We start from the raw sequence: 25,346 nt of genomic DNA, 5'->3' as shown, positions 1-25,346 counted from the left end.
GTCATTACTATAAAATACTAAATCGACTATTATATTTAAAATAGTTTTGACAGTTTAGTTCAATAATTGAATAACCAAATAAGAATAAAAGAGATTAATTTGAAAGGTAACTTTATTCTATGACTAATATACATATTTAATTGACCATATTTTAATTGAAGATAATGAAGATAATAGCAACATGAATTTAAATTTAATTCAGTTAATTAACTTAATTAGCATACAGGATTTAATGAATAGCGAAGATGACTGAAATGTGCAATTATTGAATAATAACCCAAATTAATTACAGCAAGTATTAAATTACTAAATAAATTAAAAAGATCAACAATTTGATCTTTTCATTTTAAAACAATATTTGTTTTACTCCAAAAATCTAAAAACATGATTGTGTCCACAAATCTCTCATTAACAAAAAACAAACAAAAAAAACACAAAAAAGTTTTGATTTTTTATTTAATACAATCACACAGAGTCACAGATTTCCAGAGACACAAAATTAGATAACTTCAAAACTGTTTTGACTGACTAAATCTCACAAATATTGTTATTCAGATGAAATGGCAAAATTAAGAAGAGCCATTTACTAAATGTGTTAAGATGAAATTTGGAGCCATCCATAGTCAAGAGAAAAAAATAATCTGGAGGGGTCACCGATATACAGTATTACCCCATATCAACCTACACTTTCTAGGATAATACAACAAGTAATTTGTAAGTTGTTCCAACAAGTATGTTTTTTCATGATTTTTACAGCACTGCATGTTAAAGGAACAGTTCACTTAAAAATTAAAATTCGATCATCATTTACTCACCCTCAAGTTGTTCCAAACCTGAATGAATTTCTTTCTTCTGCTGAACACAAAGGAAGATATTTGGAAGAATGTCGGTAACCAGGCAGATGATGGATCCCATTGACTTCCATAGTATGGGTCAAAAATACTATGGAAGTCAATGGGGTCCATCAACTGGTTATCGGCAGTCTTCAAAAAATATCTTCTTCTGTGTTCAGCAGAAGAGAGAAATTCATTCAGGTTTGGAACAACTTGAGGGTGAGTAAATGATGACAGAACTGTCATTTTTAAGTGAACTATTCCTTTAACTTCAACATATGTATTCCATGTTACAGATTCTGAGGGTTTCACTTGCTTTCTGTGTCGCTGGTTCTTTGCAACATTCACGTCAGGCTTGTGCCATGGTCATCGTAACATTTCCACTTTCAACAGCTGTGGAAAAAGAAGTACATGATGACTGAATGCCCAAAACTGATGTCCAATTAAAAAAGGTATATGTGGAATCTGGATTGCTACATCAGAATACATGTTTGGGTAAAAACCGGTTCTAAAGAGAGTCATTAAGGTAATATAATTGTATTACCTTCCTCTGATGCCTTAACCGGTTTAGCTTCCTCCACAGAATCCAGCATCATTTCCATTGCAACTTCTCCTGCAGCCTCTTTTGTGGCCTGTAGTGCTTCCTCCAGGTCTGTTGGTGGCGCTGTGAGGTCTGAATGTTCTATTTCTGTGGCAGCTGGCTCTTGACATAATGCTTTATCTTCCTCTATTTGTTGACCAACTGCATTGACCGTCTCTGACGTCACCTCTGCAGGTCCAGAGATGGTATCATCTTCTGACAACATCACCTCAGGACTCAATGACTCTTCCCATTCCAAAATACTCTCCATCTTTGTAGCAGAGGCCTCCTCTGATGAAGCAGGGCTTTCAGCAGTAATTTCAGCCACAACAGGGCTGTCTGCCTCAGACTCGACACGGTCATCTCCCACTTCAATAGTTTCTTCTACTTCTTGAAGCGCTGAAGGCAGTTCCTCCAGTTCTCCTCCTTCTGTTTTCAGATCGGATCTACCGATCATGGGCTCCACAACCTCAGCTTTCTCAGGCACTTCTGCTGAGACCTCAACAGCCTCCAGCCCATTGAGGATCTCCACAGAATTGTTGTCCTCAGCCAACCTCAATGTGGCCACCAGGTGCTGATCTCCAACTGAAGCAGCTGCAATCTCCCCTGTAGATCCAGCCAGGATTTTCACAGTGCTGCGTAGATCAGACATCTGGATAACTGCAACAAGATTAGTTTATAACAGAAATGTATAGGTGAATATGCAATGAGGAGGAATTATGGGTGAATCTATTTTAGCTTTTTCTATCTATTTGATTTTTCTCTGAATTTGAGGGAAATTCTGAAGAATCCTTTGGAATATACGTCAGGCTTATCTTTTAAAACTAAAACCATAAAAACCCATAAAACATTGTCATTACTTGAAATAAAATAAACATTTACTGAATATTTTGTGTGTGTGTGTGTGTGTGTGTGTGTGTGTGTGTGTGTGTGTGTGTGTGTGTGTGTGTGTGTGTGTGTGTGTGTGTGTGTGTAAATATATATATATATAATATACATAATAAACGTTTCCAAAGGAACATTTCTCATTTTCATTTAGTTTAAGTTGAAGCATCAAAAAAAGAAAAAAAACTAAAACTAAATAAACTAAAACCTAATAAAAAATAGACATATTATAACAAGTATAATAAACATAATAAAAGCACAAAACAAAATTAAAGCTTTAACTAAAATTAAAACAGAAACAGAAAATATAAAAATGAAATCAAATTCAAGTATTTACAAAATCCATATAATCGATAATTCTAAAATAGCTCTGATTTACATTTATGCATTCAGTGGACACTTTTATCCAGAGTGACTTACAAAGGAGGAACATAAGCAATTTGTCATGGAGCCAAAAGTATTTAAACAATATTGTTGATGCTTTTTTTCAATTTGTTGGTTGATTCAAGATAGGAGTTATACTTTTAATGACTTCTGAAGGCTTGTATGTTATTTCTGCAACTTTGTTCCAAATGAAACATAAAAAATCCCACAATAACATTAGTTTATGGAGGTATTTTTAGATTATATTACAGTAAAATAACATGGAAAACATTACAAGTGAGGTCATATTCTTCCCACACATGCTAAGCTCATTAGATCTTCCGTTTCTCAGAGTCTTGCATTTAGATGGAAACATGTATTTAAAGGTGCAATGTGTGATTTTTAGCGGCATCTAGTGGTGAGGTTACGAATTGTAACCAACAAAAGTTACGGTGGTCGACAAGAAAATATGTCATCGTCTGAGACAGCAGAGAGTAGCCAGTTCAGCAATGAGGTTTCTTTACAATGAAAAGTTAAGAAATTATGTTTACTTAATTATTCAGTAAAACTATATGTTATTGCGAATATTATTGTTACTTGTTCATCATTGTGTCAGTGTTTTATTCGCTGAACTAATCTTGCTTCCCAATTGCACGAAGAGCAACATAGTAACGACACGCGTTTGTCCTTTTAGGGCTACTGTATAAAACATGTCGGCGCATTTCAATGTAAGGGGATCCGTGGTGTATGTAGATAGAAACTGCTCATTCTAATGTAATACAAATATAACGGTTCATTAAGTAAGGTCTTTATACACCAGAAAACGTATTTTTCAAGGTAGTGACGAAATGCTCTCTGTAGCGCTGTTTGTTCGCTGTCGGCTAAGGTAGAAACATGACGACACAATGTGCCCGTGGTTATGGAGATATAAATGTCTCATTCTAAGGTAATAAAAACATAACGGTTCATTATGCAAGGTCTTTATACACCACTGAAAACATAGTTATGGATCCTATTTTGCATTTCTGTCAATAGATCCTCAGAAATATTACACATTGCACCTTTAAAGATTTATTTTAAGATTTATAAATTATATTTAATATGTCCTCATTTTCAAGTCCTTGAAATTTGCTTGCGATGGGTGTCTGTACAATATTTCTACAGTATAGTTTGACCAAGAGCAGCAGGGGGCAGCCGAGTACTTTTTTCTGAAGAGCACAAAAACTGTAGGACATGAAATGGAAAGATTTTGAAATCTTCAAAGCTGGATTTAAAGGTGGTAGGAAATCTCCTTAAAACACCCTAAGTGGCATAAATCTCTAAGATGATTAAATAATCAACACCCATAAGAGAGATTTACCCAGATTAAATGTAAGAGATGCGTATAGCGTTTTCGAATAAAGTCATTAGAATCAACATTTGTGTCAAGTATGTAAACAACAGTAGACTTAAGGAGGCACAATTGGGATGCATTTGCCAACATGAATGAAGTGGGGTTTAATCTGTATTTATAGGATTGTTAAAAAATTGAAAGCAGATGATCTAAACTATAAGCAGAGCAACCTGATTGAAAACACAATATGAGCTATTCTACTAATGGACACAACATAAAGAAATACAAAATATAATGTAAATACACGTACAGCATAGAAAAAAAGTATTATGATTTGTTCATTATTTTTCTTTTAAATTACAGTTCATGATGTAAAGGGATAAAAACAAATGCATGTAATAATGGCACTGAATTCAGATTCCAAAAAAAAATCATATTTTTCAAGCACTTTATTTAGGGAATTGATATTGTGTCAGTTTTTAAAAGTACAATGAACATAAATTCTGAATTGGTCGAAATTCCAAAAACAGCATTGCGCGTAAGAGCAAATGTCTCTAGTGTCAAGAATTATGACGTGTAAGTGACACTAGAACAATGTTTTCTTATGATATTTCACATTTTAACCATCTGGTGCTCTTCAGTCATTGACCGAAAAATGTTACGTTCGTTTTTTTTTTTACTGCATCGGAATGGTAGAAATGTGGTAATGTTTTGGACACGGACACACACACACGATTCAAAAAGATTAAATTGTCCTGAGATTAAAAAGAAGTAGTCACATTTGTATTCCTCACAGAATACAAAAATGACCACATTGGAAAATAATGGGAAATTAGTTTTATTCAGTAGAAGTGTTTGGTACTGCACCCAAACAAAACCTTACTGAAAGATAATTTTTCGAGATATCAACCTCAAATTATGAACACAAATTGTTTAGATTTACGGCATTCATTTTCTCACAGTTTTAGAGTAAAACATGTTTTCGAAAATTTAAAATTAGTTTTCAAAATTCAAATTTTCCTAACAATAAACTTAAACATTTATAACTTTAAGTTTACTTTTTTTTTTTTTTTTTTTACTTTTTCACTTCTGTCTACTTTAAAAAGAGACCAAACTTAAGTCTGTGCTTCAAAAAATTTAAGATTTGTGATGGTTTAAATTGGAAATTTCATTTTCAGGTCTATTCTCAAAAAGTGCATAAACATAATTTAGTACCATAAAATCCACAAAAAATACAAAATAGTAGCAAAAAAATTTTTTACTGAACTGAAATATAGTACATTCATTTCATTTTTGACCACCATGTGAGAAGCACCAGAGGGTTAAGAGATATTCACAGAGATGATTAACTGTTTGGTAATAGGCACAGGGGTTTGCCTCCATCCCAAAAGCTGAGAGAAGTCAGTATTCACATGTGGAAAAACAATGATAAAACATAAAAAAATAAAAAAATAAATCTCCCTTGAAGACCGAATTGCTTATAAGGCCATGGTGGTTTGGAATGCATGTATAAAACGACTTCAAAGTAGGTCAGACAGATTTAAAAATTGGCCACGCCCCACAGAAAGTCGGTAAAGGTATTCTGGGAAATTAAGTGTGTGTAAATACACATGTAATATATACACATACATACAGTATACACTGCAAGTATGTGTATGTATATTTTACTCAATTCAAAACTAGCAACTGGACTGGAATTCAGTTCTGAATGAATCACAACCCTGGCAAGTGTCCATAAAATTTTTGCGTGTTCTTGTTGTCAAAAAAACAACAACTTTGAGGATATGAGTTATTTAAGACAAATGTCTCCCTGCACACGCATGAGTGAGGGTATGTCATGCATGGCAACAAGTATTCTAGCATGCTATATGCTGCAGGCACAACCACTGGTCGTGAAGGAGGAGAGGTTAAAAAAACACAGACGTTATATATATATATATATATTTATATATTTTTTCTAAGTGTCAAAACAGACTGGAATAATAAAAAGGCCACTTGCAATTTAAGTAAATTGCCATGCATTTATTTTTTTTATCTTCAACACTTGTTTTTGTACAGCCTCAACCTCTCCTCCTCACAGTCAATGTGGGATTAGAACCCTCTAGAATTCACAAGTTGAAAAAGGACACTTTTTTTTGCTCAGAGGACACAGTCAATCGGATAAAAGGAGCACAACAGAGGGAGTCTCTACAACTTAACGGAGCGTTCCAAGTGGGGTTGGGAAGATTCACATCGGGGTTCACATCTAGACTGCTCATATTCAGGCTGCTTCCTCAACAGAAGACGCCTCACCAGTAGCCTCGGCAATAGGAACCGAAGCCTCAGCGGCAACATCCTCAACCACAGGTGCCGTAGGTTCCTCGGCCTCAGCTGCTACTGCCTGTGCAATGGCAGTTTCTGCCTCAACCTCCATTGCTGTATCCACATGTTCTGGGATCTCTTCAGCCTCCGCATCAACCACCTCTACGACGAGTTCGTTTTCAGTGGTGTTTTCAGCTACTGCGGTTTCCACAATCTCAGCTGCTTCTGCTACTGAGGCCAAGGTGGCCACTGCTCCTACTTGGAATACATTAAGCAGGACTTTAAGAAAAGGCAAAATGATCCAAAGAAAATCCACGATCAAGTATGATTAAAAAGATCAAGCAGACTTAGCAAAAGTGTTCTTATACTAAACGAAAAGATCAAAAGATTTCTCATTCATTCCATCTGTCATTAAATGGATAGTTCACCCAAAAATGAAAATTCTGTCATCATTTACTCACCCTCAAGTTGTTACAAACCTGTATGAATTTCTTTCTTCATGGTGAAACCCAAAAGATGATATTTTGAAGAATGTCAGTGACCAAACAGTTGATGGGCCCCATTGACTTCAATAGTATTATTTATTTTTCCATACTATGGAAGTCAATAGGTTCCATCAACTGTTTGGTTACCAATATTCTTCAAAATATCTTCTTTTGTGTTTAGCAGAAGGCGAGTAAATAATGACAGAATTTTCAATTTTGGTGAACTATCCTTAATAGAACAACTTTAGAGATTATGAGAACAGGACGATGCACAGATAGATAGCGGAAACCATTCATTCAGATTAGCAGCAGACTCAAGCGACTTTGAGTCTAAGCTCTTAGAGTTAGCATTAGAAACTTTATTGGGAGCTTAAAGTGAACCATACTTGCCAAATACCTCAGAATAGTACAGATTTGATTATGAAGAACCTGCATGGATGCTTGATTGGCTCAAGATAATAGAGGCCTATCACCAAGCAAACATCAAACCAATAAATGTCCAAGATAGTTAAAGGATTGGTTCACACAAAAATGTACATTTTGCATTATTTATTTTCTTTCTTCCATAGACCAAAAAGAGGAAGAAAGTATGAAGACAGTGGTGGTCACTCTTTTCCATGCAATTGCAATAAATGGGAAATGGAACTTTCAAGCTCCATGAAGGATATAGAAGTACCATAAAGGGATGGCAAAAGTAGTATACAACTAATGCGCTCTATTTCAATTGTTTCAGAAGACATACAATGTGACCAAAAAAAAGTAATATAATATTAATATTAATTAATATAAAGCTTAATATTTATATAAAATTAGCAATATCATTATATTATATTTATTCAAGTAAGAATATCAAATTATATGCGCTTGGAATAACATTTTGGGTGAACTATTCCTTAAACGGTTATTATAAGTGATATCATTAAACCAATTTTAGGATATATGTTGAACATATTACCATTCGAAAGTTTGGGGTCAATAATTGATATTTAATGTTTCTGAAAAAAAGTCTTTTAAGCTCACCAAGGCTGCGTTTATAAAAAAAAAAAAAAAAAAAAAAAAGAGTATTGTATATTAAATATAGTGCTATTGTGAAATATTTTTACAATTTAAAATTATTGTTTTCTATTTTAATATATTTTAAAATAAAATTTAGACAAAGCTGAATTTTCATCATTTATTATTCTTCAGTGTAACACAATCCTTCAGAAATTTTCCAGGAGTCTTGATGAACAGAAAGTAAAAAAAACAAAAAAACAAACATAATTTATTTGAAATAGAAATTATTTGTTATGGCTATTTGTTACGTCTTCCGTGTCACTTTTGATCAATTTTTTGCATCTTTGCTTAATAAAAGTAAACATGTATTGACCCCAAATGGATATGAGAATATAAAAGCATTTTACTAAGCTCTAAGTTCACTTTACTAAGTGTCATCAATCATATTTACTTTGAAGTGCCTTAACCTAAACTGTTTGCAAATGCCAAAAAAAGTTTTGCAACTAATTTTGGAAAAGTGCTTGTGAAGTTAAAAAAAGTAAAAGACAGACCAAAATGTATAGAAAAGTTGTTATTGACTACTGACTGAGTGCATTTAAAAAAACAAACAAAAAAAAAAACAGACATGCTTAGACGGGCTAAATTTATACTCACCTTCCTCACCTAAAGGGAGAAGAAAAAGTAAGGTGGTTAACAGCACGCAAGCAAGAGAAGTAAACAAGTGAAAGCTGCTCTAAATGTATCTATAGCTTAGTGGCTGCTGAGTAACTGCAGAAAGAGGATCACGCCTGAGGAACTGCAGAAACACACACACACACACCAGAACAGGCCTGACTCGCAGCACCCATCAATTCAATGAAGCCAGGAATAAAGAACTCTGAATGGGAATCTAATCCCAGCTGTCTATGTAAATTATTCCGCTTTACTGATGATGAAAGATTAACTAACAGCCAAACTGAAAACAGGTATTCATCAGCAACATCAAAACCACTACAGCAAAATAAAATAAAATCTTACTTTTTTGTCTGGCCTCGAGTTGAGCGATTCTTTCATTATATCTTGCACTGTCAGAGTTAATTGTCTTATAAGCCTGTAGGAGGAAAAGGGGGTGAAAAAGAATAAATGGATGCTATTATTATTATTATTAACGCTTCCAAAGTTTTCTAAAAAAGAAGTAAAAATACACACATAGACAAGAGCAGCAGTAAGTGAGCTTCCACCAATCACCATGTAAGCCATGTTTGTCCCGGACGCAGGTAGCCCAAAGGACATCTGTCGTATAGGGGATACAGCTATTGAAAGATAAAGGGAGAAATGTGTCAGTACATACAAACGTATGAAGAATTTTTGAGGCTATAGCTGAGTCTGTTTTCCTTCACCATCCATCAATCAAATTTTAAAATATGAAAATCCACTACAATGTTTTATTATTACCCCAAGAAAGCCTACTGTATTATATTTCTAGCCTCTAAATTATCAACATGATCAAAACTTTGCAGTATTTTTTCCTGAAAAAAACAAACAAACTGGGGATTGAGTATCAAACCATTTCAATATATTATGTAAAAATGTAACATAAATTGTTCAACAATTTGTACTGTCCCTCAGTTGTGATGTCATTTCAATCATTTGTGGAACAAAAGAGTGCAACAGTACGGTTCTGAAAGTAAAAACTAATTTTCCTTTTCTTCATAGGAAAATTGATTTTGAATGATAACTTTAAGAGAGACCAACTGTGAGCAATGAGGTCGAGCTATATCCATGATATTTGTCTCAGCCCGCATTATTGCAGCTTTTTTTTAAATTTATTTAAAGTCAACGTGAACCAGAAGTTGGGACCGACTTTGAAGCACTGAATTACGTATTTGGGTTAATGCCTGCATCTCAATATCACATACTCTCTTAATATTTATTTTGAATAATTTTTACAACTGCTAAGAAAAGTGCATTACTGTATAAATCTGTGTAGTATGAATGTAATCTGGACGTACTACATTAGCCATGTTGCCCTTATGAAGTTAAAGGGTTAGTTCACCCAAAAATGAAAATTCTGTCAGTATTTACTCACCCTCATGTTGTTCCAACCATGTAAGACCTTCGTTCATCTTCGGAACACGAATTAAGATATTTTTGATGAAATCTGAGAGCTGGATCACTCCTCCATACTAGTCCATAGGCTTCTTCAGGGATTGAAACTTGACGGCCCCTAAAAGTTATTAAAGACATCGTTAAAATAGTCCAAGTGACTACAGTGGCTCAATCTTAAGTTTATCAAGCGACGAGAATACTTTTTGTGCGCAAAAACAAACATAATGACTTTATTTCAACTATTCATTTCCTTCAGTTTGGGCCTCTAGTCAGTTAAACTAGTGTGATTGCGTAGAGCTACGTCACACGTAAGCTCACTATTGGCCGACGCTGGTCATGTGTGTGATGTGTGTGACGCATAACAACGGATCGTACGCTGTTAAACTAGTAACCTGACTCGAGGCCCAGAGAGAAGGAAATGAATAGTTGAAATAAAATCGTTATTTTGGGGGGGTTTTTGCGCACAAAAAGTGTTCTCGTCGTTTGATAAACTTAAGCTTGAGCCACTGTAGTCACTTGGACTATTTTAACGATGTCTTTAAGTTTTCGAGGCCGGCAAGTTCAATCCCTGAAGAAGCCTATGGACTAGTATGGAGGAGTGATCCAGCTCTCAGATTTCATCCAAAATATCTTAATTCGTGTTCCGAAGATGAACAAATGTCTTACGGGGTTGGAACTAGAGTGCGGAGTGCAGTAACCGAACCCGACCCGAGCCCGACAGGCATAAAGATATTTATGTCCGAGCCCGACCCGAGACCGACAGTTAAAATCCCATTTTTTTTCTCATACTAATGACACATGTGCGTTTGTTTGTGTGGAAAGCCTGCTTTTATTAAGCAACTGTAGGAAGACATTCGGAAATGTCAGCATGATGAGTGCATCAGCTCGCTCGGAGAAACAAGCGCACTTAACACAGGCGCGCATGCACGCGTTTCGTTGTCACGGCTACATAAACAAATTTCCGCACACAGGAAGACAGATGTTATGGTAATATTTTACATGTATTTTAATCACAAAAACGAACGTTTGCATCACGTGAAAGCATCAGGCACATTGGCTACCAACATAATAAGCTGTTTTAAATTTAAAATGTTCAATGCCATATCGCGCTGATGTGACCGAGCCCGACCCGAACATAATTTCTAAATATCTGTCCGAACAGACGGGTCCCGTCGGGTTCGGGTCGGGTATCCATCCTCTAGTTGGAACAACATGAGGGTGAGTAAATACTGACAGAATTTTCCTTTTTTGGGTGAACTATCCCTTTTAGTCTTGTACCTTTGTCTTTTTGTCCGATTACAAAAACTTTTTTGCTTCAAATCAAAGTTTGTGGTGTTGTGATTAACTGTGTAGCTGATTGTCTTGGTTTTTTTTTAAAAATCCATATGGGAAAAATGAACGAAAAAAAATACTTCTGGAACCGGCGCTGCTAAATAGGGCGGCGGACACTGATGCACTGTTTACGTCACTAATCAACTTCAGTGGATGAGTTTGATGAGTGGAAATTTTAAGTAGCTTGCAAAGTTACAGGGAACCAGGCAAACCTGATACAGCAAGCATGCCTTGTCAGGCTTTTGTGTCTGTGCATTCATTTAGCAAACACACATCCTCTGTGTAGCTGCAGTGAAGCAGCAGAAGGGAACACAATGTCCCACTGTAAAACCGCCCCTCCTAGCCTCTCTAGAGCAACATTTAATCCCACGGGAGCACATGCACCGGACATGCAGTGTCTGTGCAAAACTAGTGTCACAAAATCCAGATCCAAAATCTGGACTTTAAATAGTTCCATTAAGTAATATCCAATAGAACGAAGCATGAACGACTGCAATAATAAGGTAACTGTCTGCACCAAGGTGGCCTGTGCCTCATTTATTTAATCTCATTTACGGCTGCGTCAACACACTGTTATGGTGACGGTAGACCATCAGCAGGTGTCCAGGACAATGTGTGCAGAGTCATGCTCTCTGAAAACAGTGAAAGCTGTATACATAAACACTGACATAAATTTAAACCCATTGGGGTGGAGACGGCAGGCAATTTGCAGAACACTAGGCAAATTCATGTCGGCAGAGAGCCCTGCATAGGGCCCTCTTCAAATATTTGGGTGGTTTTAGGAAATGCCTGAACAGATTTTGTGAATACAAAAGTTACATCATGCACAAAATGCTGAGTCAGCATTAGCCCTCAAAGTTAAAGTGCCCAGAAGATCTTCATATTTTAAAACAATAATGAATGTGCATGCAGTTCAAACTGAGTGAATCCTTCGACAGGAAATTAAATTTAAACAGATCAATCCCAGCGATTTCCCACAGATGCACTGGAGCAGGAAAGGGTTTATGTCGCTGTTATCTGTTATGGAAAACTCTGCATTTAAAACAAACTCAAACATTTTGAAATGAAACATTGTCCATTACAAAAAGTCTTGAACTCAATGTAAAAAAAAAAAAAGCATAACATTTCATTTATCACAACAATATCTATCCTTATCTCAACTCATATTTCTTCATCTGCAATTTCATTGAAAGTGTTTAATAAAGAAAGCAGCAATTAAAGCAGCAATTAAAATGGGAGTTTCAGTTTTACCGGGTTGATTTCCTTTGGAATGCAGGGTGCTGCACAAATAATATTTTCATTCCCACGTTCTTACAAATCATTATGTAAATATGTGCAATAGCCTAAATATTAATAATACCATATAAAACCTTGCATTACAATAAAAATCATAAAAAAATAAATACAACAGAACAAATAATATTCTAAACATTGTCAAAGAAAGAAAAAAAAACACTACAATAAACATATAAAACCTCTGAATATTTCATTAGCCTACATAAAACACTCATGACAAAAGAAGTATTTCTAGTTTACTGAAAATGTGATGAATTGTTCAGCTTACATGAAGGAAGTCATATTTTGATATGATTTATGAAATCCCTATAAACAGATATAAAGTTGTATTTTCAATATTTTAGGCATACTTGAATTTGAGGAGTAGGCTATATCTCATTTGTTATATAACACAAACATCAGAACTCAATGTTCTGGGATTGGGGTAAAAGTCGTAAACCACACACACACACACACACACACACACACACACACACACACACACACACACACACACACACACACACACACACACACACACACACACACACACACACACACACACACACACACACACACACACACACACACACACACACACACACTTAAAAGGTATATACGATGACTTTTTTCAAATTGTCAACTTCATATTTTATAGTTTATGCATATTTTGTAACAACTCTCTTTTAGATTGTGAAGTGTAGGCTGGTGAAATTCATTCGATATGGACTGAATGATGTATACATTGTAAAAGGATGTTTTCTTACCATTGCTGAATAAAGGAGTGAGGGATTTGCGTGCCACAGGTGTAAGTCTTTGCCAAGCCGCTCTGCAGAACATCATTATTCCTGCTGTGAACCTAGAATCTGAGTTACTGACAGATTTACTCTCCACAAGCCTGTCTCTCATCCTTTTAAACCCCCACTGTCACCTCCTTCTGTTTCACGTCATGCATAATGTGCACGTGGTCCAGGAATACTTATTATTGGATAAACACTGGCTTAATATAGAATTAACAAAAACTTAATAAACTACTGATTGCATTGCATTATATAATTTTTTAACTATAAAATAAAATGAATGTTTAATTTGTGTTGGCCTACTTCTCTGTTGAATATTATTGTTATTTTACATGTGTCCCAGTTAACAATTGTTGGTTCCCAGAACGTTCATGTTATGATTATGTGTGAACATAATATCATCTAAATTTAAATTCTAGTCTAAATATTAAGCAAGAAACATTTGTCAAACTTTAATATAAATCCAAAAACTATATCATTAAAAGCTGATACAAACTGAGGCCATGTCATTGAGCTACAACTGAAAACTCTAATTCATAGTAGCCATGATGTTATTTTAAAATATTGTCTTGAAACTTCAATTTCAGTTTCACTTCTGACATGGATGTCCTCATCAATTTTCTATTTATTTATATTCATAATTCAAATTATTCAAATAAAAAAGCATATTAGCGTTGTGTTGAATAAATAATACACTGCTCGTGTTGTGTAAAAATACAATCGCTTGTATGAAGGAAAAAAATAGACAAAACATAATTTCCGTTTGTGCATGTTCAGTAGTCTCAGAGAACGGGCTTTAGTAGTCTTTCTTATTCATCATTAGGGAATTTAAAAAAATCATACATGTACATTACAACAACCAATTATGAGTCCCTACTTTTATTTTGAAATCTCTACCGGATGTTCAGAAGTTCAGAACTACTGGCTGCAGCGTCGCTTTGCGGAGATAGACTGCGGGAAAAAACAGCAGGCATGGCGGGGCGCGGGAAAAGAAAACACAGGTCTTCGCCACAGGTACTTCATATAATTTTCATATTTTCTAGTAGTTATAGTACAGTGTTCAGGTATACTTGTACGCTGAGTATTTAACGTTACTGAGAGGTAATGGGGTGCTCGTTTGTGAAAGATTATGACTCATAACGTTATAACTTACGTTAGATTGAGCATCCACTAATTCTAATTTACACTTCAGTTATTTTGTTTGTACATTCAATCCATATAGTCAGTGCTAGTGTGAATATTATGTAAGTAATCACTGTTTGAATCTGTTCGTGTCTTCAGTGTTCATTAGCTGCAGTCTTTTGCAAAGACCCAAAACATGTGTTAGTATCAACACATCAGTTGCTAAACAATTTATGTAACGTTAACTTATGCATCATCATCCGGCATTCGTTTATTGTTACAATTTAAAGGTGTCCCTCCGATTGTTAATCTCTATTAATATTAATCTGCACCTTGTTCATCTGTTTTCTTACCTTAACTATTCTGTAACGTGTAGTGTTTTTTCATAGAAAAGTTATCGTCTTACAGTTTTTATTCTTTTTTATTAACGTTACTGAAATTGTAATTTCTGACAATACAAGGTATTTAAATGTTGCCTGTTCCAGACAGAAACACCAAACGGGGAGGTGAAAAAAACAAAAGAAGGGCAAAGGGATGAGAAGACTGATGTTGCAGGAGAAATGAGAGAAGAAGTGGAAAGATTGTACAGGCTAAACATGCCTGACGATTTTTTCCAGTTTTGGGAATTTTGCAAGAGTCTTTGTGCTGACTGTCCACAAGGTATCTGTGTTATATTGATGGTTCTATATCCGTACCATCACTATTATCATACACCCTTAAAAATAAAGGTTCCAAAAGGGCTTTTGTAGCAATGCAATAAAAGAACCACATGAGTGTGGTGAATATTTTAAAATTCTAAAGAATCTTTTTCCACTATAAAGAACAGTTTGTACAATAGAAAGGTTTTATGGAATTTAAAGGTTCTGCATGGAACCACCAATACTAATAAAGAACTTTTATTTTTTAGAGTACAAGCATCTTCAAATTGATTATAAATATGTTTATATGAATATTATTACAGTTAAGTTATTTACATTTCTTGTTGCAGTGATATTTAATCGTTGCATGTGTTTTTGTGTGCTTTACAGATGCCCTAAAGGAAACACTTGGGCTTCAGCTAGTTGGCCCTTTTGATATTCTGTCCAAAAAACACAAATGCTCATCTTCCTCTCAACCCAACTTTCATCTTCATTGGCGCCATTTTTATGATCCCCCAGAGTTCCAGACAATCATACTGGGCAACGTAGACAACCAACACCACATGGGCTACTTCAGGTGACTATTTACCTGTGAACAGGGCTTGCAAATTGCAGTCCTTTACTGAATACAAATTACATGGTAAGAATTGTAGTTAGTAATGTAATCTATTACATTACACATTTAAGGTAATATAATCTGACTACTTTTTGATTAGCCTACTTTTAGATTACTTAGTTTTGACCTAACTTGTTTATTGCCAATCTTGTGCCAAAATTGATAAATACAAAGAGAAAGAAAAAATGATTCCATTGTTGAATTAAACATTACATTATGTCAGGGTTTCCCAAACTTGTGTTTTAACATTTAACAAAAAAAACATGAAATATATTCTGTTAATGCTGTGCAGACTGTCAATTTTCCATGTAGTTATAGTCAAAACAAAACTTTTGAGAAAGGAAAATATAAAAAATAAGAATTAAGGAGAATGATTTCTGAATAATTTACTGACATTTTGTGAATATTTGGTATTAGTCATGTAATCAATAAAAAAGTCACTGGATTCTGATTTTAACACGTAATATAATCCAATTACAAGTATTTAATTTTTGGAATCTGATTACATAATCCATATAACTCATAATCAGTTACTAACCAGCACTGCCTGTGAATGACCTTTATTTTTGTAATCAGGAACAAACAAGGTTGAAAGGGTTATTGCAAAAGCTAATTTTGGCGCATCAAACTGCAACACAACAAATTCATGGTTCTTTAACTTTAAAACATAATTATTGTTTCTATAATAATGAGGTTTGTGTGATTATCTAACCGTACTTGTCTCCCTGTTCAGAGATTTACCTGACGCTTTACCTGTGTTTATTGGGGAGAATGAAGCAAAGAAGGGCTGTACCATCACACAGATGGGGGACAACATCTTTGCAGCAGTTCTGTGAGTGTCTTCAGTAGATACAAAAAAAAAGTAAAAAATTAAAATAGATGCTGTCCCCATTTTAGGTTGAACTTCTCTTTTTTTCTCCCCATTTTTATGAACTTTGTTTCTTTCATAAGTTTCTTTTAAATGGTCCTTTGGAGCGACAAATGAATTGATCAGATTCTAATTATTTATTTTAAATGGTGTATAGCATTTTTTTTATATTTCTATTTGCACAATCTCTCTTTTGGCACACCAACATAGGCTGTTTTTGAAGAAGAAAAGAAAGGAGAGGGGACAACAGAAGAACGAAGCTGCTTTGGACAGGTTGGAAGAAGATTTGAAGCGAGAGGCAGAGAGGTTGGATTTACCTCTGGAGCAGAAAACTAAAGCAATGAAACAAAGAGAGAGAAAGGTATGTGAAGGAAATTTGACCACATATTTGTCACTGTAAAACCTTTGTGGAGGTAACTGCCATATTTTGACCTTTAAAGGGAGAATTTGCCCAAAAATGAAAATTGCCAATTACTCACTCGTCTTTCCAAACCCATAAGCCTTTAATTCGTCTTCATAAGCAAAATTAAGATATTTTAATTATCTGAGACTTTCTGCCCATCCATTGAAGGTCTAATCTCCCACAATTCTGACGGTTCAAAACATTCATAAAGAGATTGTTAAAGAAATCTGTATGAATCGAGCGATTTAATTAAAGTATTCTGAAGAGACGCTTCAAGCAATCAAATCAAGCTTGAGCTTCCATTTACCACATTTGAGTGCTCTATGTATGTCCACTAATCAGTGTTTATATATGAATAAAAGCTTAAATAAAATCTGTACATCATATAAAACGATTGTCTCTTCAGAAGATTTGGCTTCATATGGATTTCATTTACATTCTTTTTATGAACGTTTTAAAGACTCTTTTGGTTAAATAGTCTTTCAGTGGAGGGACAGAAATCTCTCAGATTTCATCAAAAATATCTTCAATTATTTGTTTTGAAGATGAGCGAAAGTCATGTTTGGAACGATATGATGGTGAGTAATTGATGACAGAAATTTTTAGGTAAACTAAATCCTTCAATTCCAACTGTTAATAACAGGAATTTCCAATCTTTTATTTTACTGCAGGTAGTCACAAAGACTTTTCATGGAGCAGGAATTGTGGTTCCAGTGGATAAAAATGATGTTGGATATAGGGAATTACCAGAAACTGATGGTAAACCTGAACATTTCTCACCCCTTTCAATGATATTTTGCATTTTAGTGTTGACTAAAAGCCCCGATATACTCACGGCGAAGGTCTTTTTTGTTCTTCGTTTAGGGGTAAGTGAAGTATATCGGGGTCTTTTCAATGGCCAGGTTGTGAAATAATGCTGCGGTTGCAACATCAATGTTCAAATTTGAGACAAAACAATTAGAAGACGTCAGTTTACCGTCTTCATTTGTTTACCTGTAGCAAGTCTAAAGAAGATTTGCAAAGTGATTGCGGAGGCCAAAGATGACGAGAAGAGGATGAAAGCTTTCGCGCCCATTCAAGAAATGATCACCTTTGTTCAATTCGCCAACGATGAATGTGATTACGGCATGGGCTATGAGCTTGGGATAGATCTGTTCTGTTATGGCTCACATGTAAGAGACACACGCACATACACAAATAATATTCAATCAAAATTTCAACCCTAAACCTGCACATATTTATTCACATTTACATTGAAGTATTTCATGTGTTTTTTGCATTATATTTGATTAGTTCTACTACTGTTTTATCTATTCAAAATGGTAAATCTTAATTCAAATTAATAATCAAAAATTAAAAAAACATGTAGCTTTAAGTATTTTTCATTTAAATAAAATAACAAATAAATAGAAATAGAACAAAAAACACATGACTTGTTTTAGCATCTAACTGTAAAACATTTATTGAAGTTTATTCGGTATTTGTCGTCAATTTTTATCTTTATTTTTTTGTTAAGCGGATATTATACTTCATCGTCTGTGCACATTCACTGAAGATATAAATGACTATGTTTACATTAAATAGGTCATGAGTTGAGAAATCAAATTTTAATTGATCTTCTGACATATAATATATATTTTGACTTATTGGATTGCTTTCCATCCAAGGCCATCTTCCAGGTGGTGTGTCCTTGCACTTTTGCAGACACATTAATAGCCATTTCTGACAGGTTTCTTATGATATAGAGTTCTGCTGGACAACTGAACAATTGCCTTGTTTTTTTTCTTTTGGTAGTATTTCAATAAAGTGGTACGTCAGCTGCTGCCATTGGCATACAATCTGCTGAAGAGAGGTCTGTTTGGAGAGATACTGGAGGCTCACCTCGCCAGTCGTTCCCAAGACAACCTTGACCAGCTCTCTGCTATCTGACGTATATTGAGTGGATGATAAGCTATTCAGAATGACTTCCTGTAAATGGTGTTCGGGGTGGGGTCAGAGACAGACTACACTGCACTAAATTACGTTGTTAGGTACTGCTGCTTCATTGAATATGCTAGAAAGCCCAAGAAAGGTTAGTTTCTTAAACCTGAATTACTCATACTTTTATAAAAGATGTATCGGATCATTCGCATTTCGCTTTGTATACATTTAATTGGTTTAACCTAATTAAAATGAATAGGCACATATAAAAAGGTAACTCCGTGTTCCCTTAATATTTTTTGGCTGTGCTTAAGGTTAGTCCTATATTAAAAGTGAAATCAAATTGAGTTTTCTTCTTCAGGTTCTACATCCTGAGAATCCACATTTTGTGAGTAATACTGTGCCTTTCCAAACTTGATTCTCTTTCATTCGGTCCAGTAAACCATAGAAATGAGTTACAGCTGCTGAGAGTTCAGTATGTTATATGTATTATTTACGATTTTGCTTTCTGCATTGTCGTTAACATATTTTGCATAACCCAGTTGATTAAAAGCAAATTGTCCTTAAGTTTGCCAGTTTATCTGTGCAGTAAGTCTAAGAACTTCGCTGTGGTTTCAGATCAGTTTAAGCTTATTTTTGTGAAAGCAGAACGTACTAAACATAGAATAAGCAGCTGATTCTTTTTTCTGATTGTTAAAATGGTACTTTTAAGTAATATGTACTGAGAAAATTAGTTTTTGTCTGTTCACCATTATAATTCCGTTACTGTCGACCAGTACTGTTCCAAAGTAGATGTTTAATAAAGTGTATATTTTGTATGTCCTATCTTTTCTTTTATTGACTGTGCTGTGTGAAAAATGATATTGAATCTGTAATGTATTCAATCGCTATAATTGTGCTTGCACTGTACATTTAAAGTTGTGTTGTTAGTATACTAAGTATAGTTTTAAGTGTCTTTAAACTATTTGAATGCTTAAAGTGTACATTTAACAACATTTACTACCCATATTTATAAAGCAGAGTAAAGCAGCATATTCAGTTTAGAAAAAATGTAGAGATGGACATTTTTTTATGCTGAGCAGATCATTTTATTTAGATGAAATGTGAAGACAAACCGCCCCCCTCTTAAAAAAAGATTTAGCTTTATCTATCCACTCACCCATCATCCATCCATCTATCCTCTAAAATTCTGTTAAATGTACAGTAATCAATTACCATAATTTAGATCTACAAATACATAAGCAAACCAAAGCAATACACCATAGCCAATATTCATATGTATTAATTCACATTCCCTTTGCGTGTTTTATTCTCACTGTTATGTAGCCAAAGGGACTTTTTTTTTTAACTTACAAAATGTTTTTGTCTTAAATATATTGTAAATTTTAACCATAAATTTACAATTCAATATTTTCATACTTCTGAAAGCCACATTTGTTTTATGGTAAGTTAACCAGTTAAAATAATTTTGAAGTATCTGTATTTTTTTTAAATAAAACAATACAGACGAGAGAGACTGGAACTAATTGTCACTTTTTAAGTGAAAATGTATTTTATCTATTTGGCTGGAAAGCTAATACAGTTACTTTGAAACGTTGATGTTTTGTGATAACATGCCCTGCTATTTGGGTTGTCACAATGGACACTTGCCATTAAACAACAGGTAAAAAAAAACTGTTAGTTCTCTGAAGAGGTATAGAATAACTTATTTCATTTGCATACATCACTTGTTTTGATATTTTGTATCAAATGCAGTTATGAAATGCACACGTTTTAGATGTAGCTAGCCTAATTGTCCAGATACTTTTTGGGGTCCACTGTAGCCTATATTCCATATAGAAGCTATTAAATCCATTTTGGTTTTGCCTCGTCATGTGTAAGTGGAGGGTTGGCTTTTGGAGGAGGGGAGAGAGGGAAAGACAGAGAGAGAGAGAGCGAGAGAGAGGGGGGAGCACGGGAGGGGACTACTCAACAGTGATGAGAACATCGCTCGTATTGCGCCTCTCTTACAGCATCGTATATGTATCTAAGGTTTCTCGTTAATTACCCACATTCACCCTCTATCTCGGTCAGTGTTTCAGCACTGCACCATCGGTGCATGTGAATGATAGCAGCCAGAGTGTCGCAGGACAGCGCGCGTGAGACCCGCACCGTCACGCCACAGGACGTTCGTCAGTCTCCCACTCTCGAATTCAACCACAACATGTGTCGGAGCTTCATCCCTCTCGTCTGAGGCCGGAGCACAGGTCTCGACAACCGCAGTATCAGGACTGCCAGATACCGTTTCCTGGACATCATCACGCGCTGAGCCTGAATGTCGAAAAGCTCGGCAGAAAGTCAGAGCAGGGGCGGCTCCGTCCGAGACGTGAGGATGGCCTCCAACAATACCTCACCCGAAGGAGGATCTCCACCCCACCAGAACCGCATCCGACAGGTCAGTGTGTGTGCGTGTGTAAAATGAACGAAACATTCCGCTTTCTAATGTTCAGTATGTGTGGGCGAGCGTGAGTGACACCCGTGCTTCGCAGTATTGTGGTCCACTATGCGGAGGATGAGGCGTTGTCCTGGTTACCGAATCCTCCTAAACCATCAGTGGCCTGCACTACAGCAATGTAGCTTGTTTCATTTCATTATGGCAGCGTTGTTTTGTAAACACATGGACACATTGAGGCATATCTATCTATCTATCTATCTATCTATCTATCTATCTATCTATCTATCTATCTATCTATCTATCTATCTATCTATCTATCTATCATACAAATCTGCTAAATATACAGTAAATAAGTGGCCATAAAATTGATGTAAAAATACACTAACAACCCAAGTTTATCATAACAAGCCTATTCATAAACCATATACAATATTCATATTTTTTGAATTCTTATTCCTATTTTCTTTTTGTGTTTATTTTTTAATGTTATGTAACCTGTAAGGTATTATTTTTATTATATTATTTTATATTCATTTACAAAATGTCTTGAATTTAATGTACATTTTAACCATACATTTACAATTCATACTTTTCGTACTTTGCAAATCCATAAGTTTGTTTTTTTGTAAGTTAACCCATTTACAGAATTTTGAGGTATATTTTTTCCCCATTGTTTTTCCATGTTTGCCATGTATATTATGAAGTCATTTTTTATTTCGGGCCAGCCTGTACGTGATGCTAGTGGCCGTGTGTGTTGACTGCCAGTGAGGTTCACACCTGACAAACTGCTCAGTTAGAGCAGCATTGTTTAGATCTTTAGGGGTCGATGGTACCATTCTGGCATGCTGCCAAGGTGAGATTCAATTTATTTACCGTGGTGTTTTTACGTATGAAATCACAGTTGATGACACTGCAGAGCTTGTTAAATAAATAAAAAAGAGAATATCCAAACAGTGTTTTTTCTGTCCAGTCCTCTTAAAGCCCTACAATAGCAATCTTAGCCTCACCCTGCCTGTCTGCTTATTGCAACCTCATAAGCCAATTCATCAATAAAAACCAGCCATAAATAAGTGATGGCCTGGCTGAGTCATGTACGGCATTAGCTTGTCTGCATGGATGCATAGATGCCCTTCCATGCCACTCAAAGGTGTAGCCTGTGTGATTTGTTGCTCGAAGCTTTCCCGAAGATATTTTCCACCCTATTTTCTTTATTATTTCACTTTTAGAGCTGTCAAGGCTTAGTGCCTGTGGTGGGTTTTTCTTCATGGTCTGTGAACTAAATTTAAACTCTGGGTTTAAATTCGCTTTTCATCTCTCCATTGTGATGTATCCTAAATCGGTCTTCTGCTCTGACATCATGGTCACACCCTGTGCTCTTGTAAGATTTAGCTGATATAAATGAAACTGTTCAGCCTCGACGATGCTTTGCACATTGTATTGAATATAGATTATAGATGATGTGGAGTATGCACAGCTTAAATAAAATATCCTGTTACCTGTTGTCCGTATGCTGAAGGACTGCTCAAGTCTTTTTCTAAAGCTATTTCCCGTCAAACACACTAATGCAGTTTCCTGTTGAATCCTGAGTTATGATATGAGAGAGTGCTGTCAGGGTCTCTCTGGGTAATTAGATTCCAGTAATGGACCGAGCACTGCAGGCACATACACACAGTCGTCATCTTATTGCATGATTACCATCCACTGGCTAAAACAACATTTGTTTGAATATGTGGAAGTCTAGCAATTGTGCCAATAAGTAGCCTATGATAAATGCAGTATACGATCTTTATTTGTATGTACTTACAGCAGTCAATTTAGTAAGTAATATTGCATAATCTAATTCGATTAAAGAGTTAGTACACTCAAAAATGAAAATTCAGTCATTAATTACTCTCTCTCATGCCGTTATAAACCCGTAAGGTTTTCGTTCATCTTCGGAACATAAATGAAGATTTTTTGATAAAAACTTAATAAAAGTAATAAAATATTAAATAATAAAAAATTTTGATAAAAGCTTTCTGTCCCTCCATTGACAGCTACCCTACCACTTTGATGCTTCAAAAAGTTCATAAAGAGATCGTAAAACTAATCCATATGAATTGAGGGGTTTAATCCAAAGTTTCTGAAGAGACTCGATCGCTTTATATGATGAACAGATTAACATATAAACATTGATCAGCGAACGTGAAAAGAAGCTCAACCGAACCTGATTGACGCGAGACAACAAACCTCTTGCAGAAGCTCAAATGTGCTGCGTAACACAAGTATGAACCTCATTGGTTCTTGAGGAAGCTCAAACGTGCTGCGTAACATAAGAATGAACCTAATTGGTTCTTGAGGAAGCTCAAACGTGCTGCGTAACATGAGAATTAACCTCATTGTTTCAGAAGCTCAAATGTGCTGCATAACACAAGAATTAAACTCATTGGTTCCTGAGGAAGCTCAAACGTGCTGCGTAACACGAGAATGAACCTCATTGGTTCTTGAGGAAGCTCAAAGGTGCTGTGTAACACGAGAATGAACTTCATTGGTTCTTGCGGAAGCTCAAACGTGCTGCGTAACACGGGAATGAACCTCATTGGTTCTTGGACATCAAAAAAACTTGCTTCAGCTTCAGTTAACACAACTGATTTGTGCATTGATGAATGTTTATATATAAATAAAGCCTAAATTCAATCTGAATAACTCATCATATAAAGCGATCCTGTCTCCAGAAAATTTGGACTAAACTGCTCAATTCACATGGATTAGTTTTACAATCTCTTTATGAACTTTTTGAAGCGTCAAGTGGAAGCTGAGTAGCTGCCAATAGATGGACAGCTGTCAGATTTCATCAAAAAGATCTTCATTTGTGTTCCGAAGATGAACGAAAGACTTACGGGTTTGGAACATCATGAGGGAGAGTAATTAATGACTGAGTTTTCATTTTTGAGTGAACTAACTCTTTAATCGAATTAGACTATGCAATATTATTCATTTTTGTGTGAACTATCCCTTTAAGCTGTAATCTATTCTTTAATTCTGTGCTCCAAATTCTTAAACCAAGCAGGATGAATGGAGGTAGGAAGTGGTCCCAGAACAACAGGCCTATGTTATGGTGCTTGTGATGCAGGTCTAAAAATAGGCTACCATCCGTCTAGTCATTCAGCTACACTCTAGTTCCCCTCAGGAGTGGGTGTATTTCTACCTGCAAGGCTGGTTTGGCAGGCGGTATTCTACTGCACTTGGAACTAGTTGTTAGCGGATGGAAGAGTGGCATAAACATTCCTGTACAGAACAATGTAGTGGGCAAAGTGTTTGGTATTTTCAGAGTACTTAGGATATTTAAGCGTGACCGGGCAATTTTTATTTTTAAGTATACTGCATAAATATACTCAGAGAACAGACCTTTTCTAAGGTAATAACATTATTGTCTTTAATTGTTAATATAAAGTCTGGTCCACTTCACAGCTTATTCTGACTAAGAACCTTGTTTTCAGAAGTATTTTTCTTCCCATTTATTTTTATCATAGCTATTTAAAAAGGTATTCATTACAGGGTTATAAGCTTTGAACCAAACCAACCAGCTACTAGGTGAATCACAGATTATGATTTGTAGCAAAGTGTTTGAAAATTGGAACGAAAATACAAAGGTACAAGACTATACTTAACATATTTAAAGGTGCAGTAAGCGATTTCTGGGAAACGCTGATGGAAGTGGACTGGACCGAGCACCATAACAAACTAATGAACAATAGGGGGCGTATACATTCATGAGGGTATGTTTTGCAGAACCAAGATATGGTGTTTTTGTAATGTTTGCTATAGTAACAGGACAGTTTTGAGTGCCATTGTTTGTCTGGAGCTGATGTGCTGCTGGCAGCTAACAAAAAACTTTTGCTTGTACTCCTGTGTACCGCATGATAATTTTTTGTTCTTCCTTGTCGTTTGCAGTAGCGTTCTTCGCTTTATTTTTAGCTAGGCATTATATTGCGGATCAATGAATCAGTGAATTCGGTTTCATGCATGTGAAATTGGCAATGCACGTGTGCTTCATGTCTTTTGTGTAAAATATTATTGAGACTAATAGCAATC

General features: G+C 35.4%; 3 protein-coding genes across 6 annotated transcripts in view; 2 read left to right on the top strand and 1 right to left on the bottom strand.

Moving 5' to 3' along the window:
• Positions 1-1,072: 1,072 nt before the first annotated feature.
• mgarpb (mitochondria localized glutamic acid rich protein b) lies at positions 1,073-13,388 on the bottom strand. Of its 2 annotated transcripts, none has more exons than XM_077205132.1 (6): positions 13,239-13,388; positions 8,965-9,068; positions 8,794-8,866; positions 6,287-6,553; positions 1,378-2,073; positions 1,073-1,226 (listed from the first exon to the last, which is right to left on the bottom strand). In XM_077205132.1, the coding sequence occupies exons 1-6, from the start codon at positions 13,378-13,380 to the stop codon at positions 1,183-1,185; spliced, it is 1,326 nt and encodes a 441-aa protein (XP_077061247.1). In that variant the 5' UTR covers positions 13,381-13,388; the 3' UTR covers positions 1,073-1,182. The 2 variants fall into 2 exon arrangements, with proteins under 2 accessions (XP_077061247.1, XP_077061248.1); XM_077205133.1 differs by having other exon boundaries at positions 6,287-6,550.
• A 761-nt stretch (positions 13,389-14,149) lies between these two features.
• hpf1 (histone PARylation factor 1) lies at positions 14,150-19,663 on the top strand. Of its 2 annotated transcripts, none has more exons than XM_077205087.1 (8): positions 14,150-14,285; positions 14,879-15,053; positions 15,422-15,608; positions 16,381-16,479; positions 16,726-16,876; positions 17,590-17,677; positions 17,918-18,090; positions 18,713-19,663. In XM_077205087.1, exons 1-8 carry the CDS (start codon positions 14,172-14,174, stop codon positions 18,845-18,847), a joined length of 1,122 nt encoding a protein of 373 aa, XP_077061202.1. In that variant the 5' UTR covers positions 14,150-14,171; the 3' UTR covers positions 18,848-19,663. The 2 variants fall into 2 exon arrangements, with proteins under 2 accessions (XP_077061202.1, XP_077061203.1); XM_077205088.1 differs by having other exon boundaries at positions 14,182-14,272.
• A 1,080-nt stretch (positions 19,664-20,743) lies between these two features.
• The window catches only part of ank2a (ankyrin 2a, neuronal), an 89,867-nt gene continuing 85,264 nt past the window's right edge, over positions 20,744-25,346 (top strand). The window contains exon 1 of one of the 2 annotated variants that reach the window (XM_077205095.1): positions 20,744-21,272. In XM_077205095.1, the coding sequence (XP_077061210.1) occupies positions 21,153-21,272 (120 nt within the window). In that variant the 5' untranslated portion in view covers positions 20,744-21,152. The remainder of the gene's footprint in view (positions 21,273-25,346) is intronic. The other variant, XM_077205094.1, reaches the window with a different exon arrangement.

Source organism: Siphateles boraxobius, unplaced genomic scaffold, assembly GCF_051911475.1.
Source record: "Siphateles boraxobius isolate OS27281-9 unplaced genomic scaffold, OSU_SipBor_1 53, whole genome shotgun sequence".
NCBI classification, from domain to species: domain Eukaryota; kingdom Metazoa; phylum Chordata; class Actinopteri; order Cypriniformes; family Leuciscidae; genus Siphateles; species Siphateles boraxobius.
This window is presented reverse-complemented; position numbering and strand designations above follow the sequence as displayed.